At 42.2% G+C, this 9,958-nt stretch overlaps 1 protein-coding gene across 1 annotated transcript; it reads left to right on the top strand.

The window, feature by feature from the left end:
* Positions 1 to 52: 52 nt before the first annotated feature.
* On the top strand, positions 53 to 2,585 carry LOC136455474 (regulatory protein viviparous-1-like). Its single transcript, XM_066455485.1, has 5 exons — positions 53 to 178; positions 452 to 552; positions 1,723 to 1,769; positions 1,870 to 1,946; positions 2,211 to 2,585. Exons 1-5 carry the CDS (start codon positions 53 to 55, stop codon positions 2,325 to 2,327), a joined length of 468 nt encoding a protein of 155 aa, XP_066311582.1. The 3' UTR covers positions 2,328 to 2,585.
* Positions 2,586 to 9,958: the final 7,373 nt, after the last annotated feature.

The raw sequence follows: 9,958 nt of genomic DNA, 5'->3' as shown, positions 1-9,958 counted from the left end.
TGCGCCGTATGCTCGCGTACGGATTCGATGCGTGTTCCTGTAGTGTTCGCGCATGGATCTGATGAACATGTGTGTGGGATTGCAGGGTGCCAAGGCGTACAAGAACCTGCGGTTCCTGCTGCAGAAGGTGCTCAAGCAGAGCGACGTCGGGAGCCTCGGCCGCATCGTGCTCCCCAAAGTGAGACAGACGACGCCCTTCATGATCATCGTATATCTAGCCCCCCACTTGCACATATAAATCTAGTTCGTGCATGCCTGCTGCATCCGCTTGGACACTTCTGTTCTTGAACTAAAATCGGCCATGCATAGATCATAGATCTATATATACATCAAAGCTTGCAAACTGCTTGCATTTGAATCTGTTCTTCAAATCGTCTTGCCTTCTTAAATCAAATTGGCCAAGGTTTGGTATCTCTCCTAAAAATCGTCTTGTCTTCTTTGGACGATTCAGAAGGAAGCGGAGGTTCACCTGCCAGAGCTCAAGTCGAGGGATGGCATCTCCATCCCCATGGAGGACATTGGAACATCGCGCGTATGGAACATGCGGTACAGGTGAGTGTCATTAGGCTAGGGATTATTTGGATAGCCGAGCATTGATAAATCCATTTGTTGGTTGTTTCCCTCGAATCTGTTTCCTTTGTTTGATTGATTGAAAACTGCGTGTTCCCTACTGGGCCAGAAATAGTAAATGGCATGAGTACGGCATCACTGTGGCATGGTCCCTTTCTTTCCCAATTGGGCAAGTGGGTCATATGAATATACCGATGAGAATACCAGGAGCAAATAGTGGCATGCACTCGTCTATACACGGAATTCTGCACGCAATAAACATGTCTCTTCTCCAACTTGCTAATCTCTGTTGTTTCAGTACTAAAATATGCTCAGTACCATCAGGTGATATTTGTTCTGAAAATGGCCTCTTCCTCCAGCTTGCTAATAACTACTTGTGGTAGCTTCCCTCAAAAAAAAAAAAAAAAAACCTTGCTATAGCTCGAGTTATTTCAAGGCAGTTGTTACTTCCTTTAGGTGGCCGTCCTTAAGCTGCGAGTTTTGTTGGCAGCCGGTTGCAAATCTTTAGCAGCAGCCGTAGTTGTGTTTGTTCTATTTCCCTCCTTCCTCCCTTTTCTTCTTCTTTCTTGTTTCGTGCTTTTCTTGTCTTTGTGTGTCTCGTTTTTTCTGATTTGGTTTTTCCCCTACTAATAAATGTGGTGTTTGGTTCATCCTTGTGTAACGTAACCGCAAATGAAATCAGCTCACGTGGGTTTAGTCGGTGGGATCGTTTATTGCTGACTTTGATTAGTTCGGTGTCGTAACGCGGTAGCACAGTGTAACTGTAATATAGAGAGACGGCGGCAGCGCAATAAGGGTCGGAGACGAGCGGTATCACCGATGAATAGGACAATATCTGATTACGTGGTATTGCATAACGGACAAAATTGAACCGCTATCCAGTCCCCCAAATAAACAGATTGCGTTACATTTTATCGAACCAAACGCCATCAAAGTTCTTCAGCAATTCTCTTACCGAGTTTCGAAAAAAAAACCCTGTTCCAATACGGGAAGTTCTATGCAAAATAGGTAACTTTGTTTTTTTATATTTGTATATGATCTGGTGATATTTTGTTCTGAAAGTGCAAATTAAATTTATTATTTATATGGTATAGTATCGACGTTGCCAGTGCAGTGTCAGTGCCTCATCAGCTCCTTATTGCATGCACGTAGGTTTTGGCCTAACAACAAGAGCAGAATGTATCTGTTAGAGAACACAGGTGAGAGGATCTTACGTTATGATTTCTATCCATCCGATCTTGACATATTTTCTTTGTCATGGTCTGATCTAAACATTTTTCTGTTTTTCTCAACATGCAGGAGAATTTGTTCGTTCCAATGAGCTTCAGGAGGGGGATTTCATAGTGATCTACTCCGATGTCAAGTCGGGCAAATATGTAATGTCCTCTTCCTGTCTATTTCCTTGCTATATATGTTCGTTTTAGATCCATATACATATGCCTGTAAATTATGCATTGGTCAAGTGTCTTGGTCGATGTCCTTGAAAGCTGTACGGCAATTCAACACAATTGTTTTGCATGCCACTGTTTGTATGTAGATGTCAATCTCAAGTGTACAGTGGCATCTCTGATCTTCTTGTGCACTTGGGTTTCAGCAGCAGCAACTCATAACCCCTGAAACCGTTTCTGTTGTATCCACAGCTGATACGGGGCGTGAAGGTAAGGCTGCCGGCGCAAGAGCAACGCAGTGGTTCCAGCGCGGCGGGCAAAGCACAAGCTGATGTGTCCAGCAGGTCCAGAGAAAGCCAGTGTTCCTGAAGATGCTCCTGGCGTCGATGGGGTCAGTGGCGCATGCAAGGAGAGATCTCCGTGCGGCGGGCTCGGCAGCAGGGAACCGCCGCCATGAGCCAGATGGCCGTGAGCATCTGAAAGAACAACAGCCTTCTCTCTCGCTCACTCTGCCATTGATCCATCTCAAAGTTATTAGCTAGCTAGCTCGAAACAGCTGACCTGATGATGATGGTCACCCCCGTCGTGTGTTAATTAAGCATGTAGTGTGCTAGGTGATGATATTAAATCGAGTAGTAGACCCGCACCTGCTGTGTGACGCTGAATTGTGTGCATGGTTTGGTTTGTTGGACCTGTGTCGTGGCGTCGTTAATTAGCTAGTCATGTATAGTACATGCATGGACATACCTGATCTCAGTCATTGGTGTCGTCGTCGTGCCATTCGGCTAACAAGAAGACAGCAGCAAATTAAAAGCTAGAACCTGCATGCCTTAATCCTCCTCTAATTTTGTGTATATGCTGGTACGGTAATTACCTGGATGCATGCATGATGATATTTGGGTTTGCAAGCATGCATGGCTTTCTAAATTTGTTATTTTTAACAAAGCAAAGCATGGTTGTTGCCAAATTCTTATTTGACACGCGTGCGCCTTAACTGTGCCAACGCACCACGCCTTCCTCGTGAAGCCCCTTGGTCAGGAAGGGCGTCGAGCGGGCGGGGCGAGTGGGAGGTGGGCATTACGGGTGACGGTTGGCGGTAGGGGTAGACCGGTGTACGGTTAGGTTTTGAGCTTTGGGGAAATCTCTAGAGCGGGTGACGGCGGGGTAGACGTGCCTAGGGTTAGGTTTTAGAGAAATCTCCAATATCCTCCGAACCTAAAGGGATGTCTGGGGCGGTTTGAGGGCGGTGAGGCGTGCCGACGGCGCCGTCGGCCGAGTGGTGGAGGATGTGGGCTGGGTTGGTGTTGGGGGCGACTGAGCACAATGTTAGTGAAGGGCAAGGTTGAGTCAGAGCGAGGACAGTGAGGTTGTTGGCGTTCTCGCCGGAAGAAGAGGAGGAGGAGGCTTGGGGGGGGGGGGGAGAAGACGAGTAGAGGAGAAAGAAAGACGTGAGGACGAAGACAAAACCCATAGAAGACGAACGTTGTTACCTGAATAGATGCGCGCGCGTCAATGAAGGGGTGTTCTGGGTATTCCGCAGGTGCTGATGAATCGAAATACAGTTGTACGAGTAATGATAAGCGAGATTAAACACAAACGACAAACATGCTGCATGTGTATAGATATTGTCATGGTAGTGGTTCTTCTTTTCTGAAAATTTTTATATATAATAAACAGAAAAGGAAGGCCATACCACAGTACACATGCTGCATGCATCTGCATCACGCACAACACCTAACCTGCTGGTTGATTCCTGATGCACCCCTAGCAGATTCCTCATCTGGACAGGACAATGGACGACGCCACGACGGGGCATGGCCGAGACTTTGTTCGCCCGCGCGCACGCTTTCGCGACGACGCCGTTGCGGCGATGGATCGGGCCCGACGGATGGAGTGGGTCCATACCATACCCGTGACAGCACCAGCAGCAGCCGCGCGCGCCAGGCTGTCCGTTCGTCGCCATGTGCGGCGCGGGCGCTTGCGTGGAAACTTGACGTGATGGCGCGCTCGGTTTCGCCGGGGGACGATAATGTTAAACTAGTACAAATGCCGCTGCCGCACCAGCAGACCCTGTGCCGATGGTCGACGGTCGACGGAGCTCTCTCCGGCCGCCATGTGCCACCGCGCGCGCTCCATCAGATAGCTAGTACCTCAGACTTAGGATTACGACGGCTGATAGCCTGGGATCGATGATAGCAGCAGACTGATGGGACGAATTTTTTATTTATTCATTCGTGGTGGGCGTGTGTTTGTTCGCCGTGTTTTAGAGCAAGCCAATAATTCAACCGGTTTGCTGGCTGTAAGGTTCCTTGTAGCCTTCTCTTAGCCTATTTATATAGTAGTTGGCTCTTTACAGTTAATACATGGCCCACTTGTCTCTCTCACAAACTTTCTTGGTTCTTGTGTCCAAGCCGGCTGTAAGCTTACAGCCCGCTTCTTCTCTCTCTCCTCCCCTCTCTCCTCCACCTCAGCATTTAGTCGGCTTACAGCCTGCTATTATATTTGCTCTTAGGCCTAGTTTAGTTTCACCTCAAATTCCTAAAAAGTGCTACAGTATCTGTTACATCGAATGTTTACGGCCTGTACATGGAGCATTAAATGTAGACGAAAAAAAACTAATTGCACAGTTTGGTGGGAAATTACGAGACGAACGTTTTAAGTCTAATTAGTCCATGATTAAACACTAATTACCAAATAAAAACGAAAGTACTATAGTAATCCCAAATTCCAACTTCCTACAACTAAACCAGGCCTTAATTTCTTCCATGATGGCTTGTGTTGTGACCATCGGTTCTCCGGACATCGATGGTTCTCCGGACATCGGACGTACAATAAATGTGATGGGTCGAGAGTATACGTGGTCCGTGTGTTCCGTTTGTTGTTTGAGAAAAATGTGATGGGTCGAGAGTATACGTGGTCCGTGTGTTCCGTTTGTTGTTTGAGAAAAAAGTGTTAAATAACAAGAGAGAGAAAAAAGGCAACTTGCTAGGACTCCTATCCTACTACTGGAAGAGTATAGCAAGGTCCTGTAGTATATATTAGAAAGCAGAGAGAACGATGCAAATGATTCTCTACTGTATTTTCAATGAACTATATATATATATATATATATATATATATATATATATATATATATATATATATATATATATATAAAATAGAGAATCATTTGCATCGTTCTCCTATCCTACTACTGGAAGAGTATAGCAAGGTCCTGTAGTATATGTTAGAAAGCAGAGAGAACGATGCAAATGATTCTCTATTGTATTTTCAATGAAATATATATATATATATATATATATATAGGGAGAGGCTATTCAGTAGCCGGCTACAAAATAAGTTATTTTGTAGCCACCTCCATTTACTATAATTCTATATACTAATTTATCATAATGTCAATACATATTTACGATAGTTGGGTTACTATAACACATGGGGATATTTACCATAACGTTATATTAAACCACATAGTAAGGAGTTACTATAATCTCGTAAATTAACATAGTAATTATCATAACTCAAAGTGGCTACAGAATAAGTTATTCTGTAGCCAGCTACAGGATAGTAGTTCTATATATATATATATATATATATATATATATATATATATATATATATATATATATATATATGGCCCATGTAAGCAGTTACAAGTGTGAAAAAGAGAGAGGAGTGAAAAGACACTTCCTGGATTAATTCTTAATTGAGCACTAAATAATAATTCTCAACACCCCCTTGATCAATTAGCTCCTTGTAGTCTTTACTATTCATCTATTATGCATCTTTATGAATCTTTGAAAAATCCTGTGGGAAAAACCATAGTAATACCGGTATATCAAGCAAAACTCCTTAAAACCCAGTGGAAAAAATAAGGAGAAACACCATGATATACAATCACCAATGTTATTAGACCGTTTGAGATAAACCCAAAGCCTTTGTCTAAAAACACCTTGACCATAGGGTCAATATGCTTCAAATATCATCTTCCAAAAAAACCCGGTGGAGAAAAATAGATAATATAGCATATACCTTTGTGTTGACATTGCCTCATCAAAAAATTTATATGAGAAACCTCAAAAGGGAAAACTCACATAAAGAAAAGAGTACAATGCATCTCATGTCCCAATATCATCCAAAAAAACCTGTGGAAAAAATGGATGATATGACATAACCTTATGTTGATATTGCCTTATTAAAAACTTTATATGAGAAACCCAAAGGAAAAAACTCATACAAAGAAAAAAGTGCAATATGATATTTACAACAAGTTATTAATCAGAGAGACTCTCTCCCTGATACTAGCAAACCTCGAAGTAAATTCATACCAACACACTTAACACATGAGAAATGTGGAGTATGGTAGATTCTGTGAATATCTCTGTAATATTATCACGAGACTTAGTTTGCAAATGTTCTTATGCCCATATTACCTATGGAATAGAACCATCTTAGTGTAAAATATTACATTAAGTATAACTTATCTCCATCTACACAACACAAGTTGCATTACCTTTATAGATAATGACCATTGATTCATAGAATCAACACCACATAACTTCAGTATGTGATATATCATTCTATCATGCTATACATATTCATGTGAAGCCTTGTACAATACAATATCAGAATGATTAATGAAATTGACCATTAAATGTCTATTTAAAGACTATCATAAAATGGTCTTTCCATAATCATGTAAAGCCTATTTCAATGATCTAGAATTTGGGGATCTTATAGGTAACCATAATCATTATACCCACATAATCGGATCATGGATTACACCAAGACCACATGTGCTATTTGAGATATCAAAAAGATATTCTTAACTTCAATCCCCCAACATTTGGTAGGAATAGCGCTACTACTATAGATAGCAAATGATTGCAAAAAATAATATCTGACCGGGAACTTTTGCAAGATTTATTAGCGCATAAATACCACAAAGATAATGGACCACATGTCCCAATATCTTATCTCAGTCACTATGGCATAAAACAATCTTCCTCTATCATGAAGTAGAACAACCATAGGATATCTTCATATTGAATCACTCAATATGATCTGGATATAGATAGCTTTTGTACAAAACCCTGAGAGAAGATGCTTAGATCTTAAACACAAAAATGAAGTTTTGGTTTAGTCTGTACCTTCCATCTCAAACTCCATCTTTAGATTACAACGTGCTATTAACATGTGTTCATCACTAATGATGTCAAGATTATTGACTATCATATAACACTATGAAATCCAATTAAGGACTTCAAAATGAACACCACGTGTAATCAATCTTGTATCCCTTCAGTTTAGGGAATACGCACAAAGTTGATTGTACTAAATTCGACTTAACTGCTTTAAGCCATATATTGACTTAAGCAATACGCAATATGGGTTGCGATTTTATGTATGAGGGTTAGGTATGTGAACTTGTTTATGGAAGCTTCACAAATACACCAAATCAAGTGATCATATATATGTGATCACTACATCTATCAATTATCAACTGCAATGATAGGTGCTTTTGTACTGCCAATCAAAAGATAGTATCAGAAATTTATAACACTTATTATGGAGAATAATTTACATTGAAAATCAATGCCTGGGCTTTGCGTAAACCCCTTGTGCTACTAGTCTTGCTTTGATCTCACCACCACATTGTTCTCGTTCCATTCTAGGATGAAAACACTTTTGTACCCACAGTAAAGGTACCATGAGGTGTTGGCATCACAGCCCAAAACAACTCTTTTCTGGTGAGCAAGACTATATTTACATGTACTACATCACTCAACAAGTTCTAATAAGAGTCAGTAAAGCACTCTGCCATGGTCTTATTGACTGGATGACTTGGAATGTTGTATATGGTTTATTTAGAGAAGTATGTGTCGACACATGTAGCATTTCTATGATATAATTCTCCGGTTATCAAAACTCAAAATACCCTGAATGACTCATCATGACTTCCCGAAATGAGAGTTAGGGCTTTCCAATATTCCAGCATCAGTATTTAGGTGCACCTCTGAGCTAGATTTGTGGATGACATCCATCCACTGGGTAATAATTAATATTTACCCATAAGGTGTCGCCAAACATAGGTTGACCTGCATTTACTATCTTAGAAGGAAAACCTTCTATTGCTAGCATGAATAATCCTGCTTTATGGCTGTACTTCTCCTCCCTTATTTACAATTGGGAGTTTGTAAGGTCGAGATGGCGGACTAGAGGGGGATGAATAGTTATTTCTAAATTTAATCGTATCGACTAACTGAAACAAATACGGAATTAAAACAATCGGTCTAGCCAAGACTACACCCCTCTGTCGATGTTCTCAAGCACCTTGCAAAGATCCTAATTAAGCAACTAAGGTGTTGGGCTAGCTAGAGCTCGCCTAACCAATTCTAGAAGCAAGGTCACACAAACCTATGCCATTAGTATTTTACACACCGAAGAGCTCCTACACAATTCTAGTAAGCAAAAGCACAAAGCTCCTAAGCTCATTAGCAATGCTCAATAACAAGGCAACCAATGTCAAATTAGAGAGCGCAAATACTTAGCTACACAAACAAAGCAATATGACTAACAAGGTTACACAAACCAAAATAGCCACACAAGAGAGATACTTCTATGCTACACAAGCAAGAAGATAATTAGTGAGCTACACAAGCTAACTAATTACAAGAGCAACTACACAAGCATAATGTATATGAAAGTAATTACAAGCTTGTGTAAGGGGATTGCAAATCAATGGGAAGAACAATGTTGACACGGTGATTTTTCTCCCAAGGTTCATGTGCTTGCCAACACGCTACGTCCCCGTTGTATCGACCTCTCACTTAGTGGTTCGGCGGCTAATTAGCATCACCCGCCAAGCCCACACGTTGGGCACTGCAAGAACCTACCCCAAAGGTGAGGGTAGCTCAATGAAACGCTCAACTAGAGTTGCTCTTTATGGCCCCTACGGGGCGAGCACAATGCCCCTCACAAAGCTCTTTTCTAGAGCACCGCACAAGCTTCTTGCGGGCTTCAACGGAGACCACCACCAAGCTATCTAGGAGGTGGCAACCTCCAAGAGTAACAAGCACTACCGGCTTGTAACTCGATCACCTAGTGCCACTCGATGTAACCTCATGATGTAATCGCACTAGAATCGCTCACTCACTCGATCGGATGAACACTATCAAGCTCAAGTGAGTTGGAGGGCTCCCAAGCACTACCACACAAGCCACCAAGACTCTGGTGTGCTCAACCCTACTCAGCTCTCAGCCAAAGGCTGACCAACACTTTTATTTATAGCCCCATGGGCTAAAATAGCTGTTACCCCTTCACTGGGTGTTTTTGGGACGACCGGATGCACCCAGTCTAGCGTTCAGTCAACGAATGCACGCCACGCATCACCTCTGTTAAACCTCAGTCGCTTGATCTCAACGGTCGGCTGCCACATGCCAATAGTCAAGTGATGACCGGACACAGCACAGTGCCAAGACCGGACGTACCTCTGCCAAGTCCGGTCATTTCCAGAGAGGTCCCAAGAGAGCCAAACGACGACTGGACGTGTCAGTTCGATCACAACTGGATGCAGGAGGGGCAATGTCTGGTTGAGTCTAGAGAGCTCCTAGAGCTGCTCAACTAAAAGGTCCTAATGGCTAGAGGGGGGGTGAATAGCCTAATAAAAATTTCTACAACAACACTTAACAAAATGGTTAGACAATTATGAGGCGAAGCAAGTGTTGCGCTGGCCTACTCAAAATGCAAGCCACCTATCACAATTCTAGTTTAGATAGTATCTATTCACACAATAGCTATGATACTACTCTATATTAGTGTGCTCTCAAAGGCTAACTAAAGAGCCACACCAACCAACCAAGTAAGCTCTCACAACTAGCTACACTAAATAGCTTGTCAACTAGTTTGCGGTAACATAAAGAGAGTGGTCAAGAAGGTTATACCGCCGTGTAGATAAAGGAACCAATCAATCACAAGGATGAATAACAATAAAGACCAATTAC

This window comes from Miscanthus floridulus, chromosome 5, assembly GCF_019320115.1.
Source record: "Miscanthus floridulus cultivar M001 chromosome 5, ASM1932011v1, whole genome shotgun sequence".
NCBI lineage: Eukaryota > Viridiplantae > Streptophyta > Magnoliopsida > Poales > Poaceae > Miscanthus > Miscanthus floridulus.
This window is presented reverse-complemented; position numbering and strand designations above follow the sequence as displayed.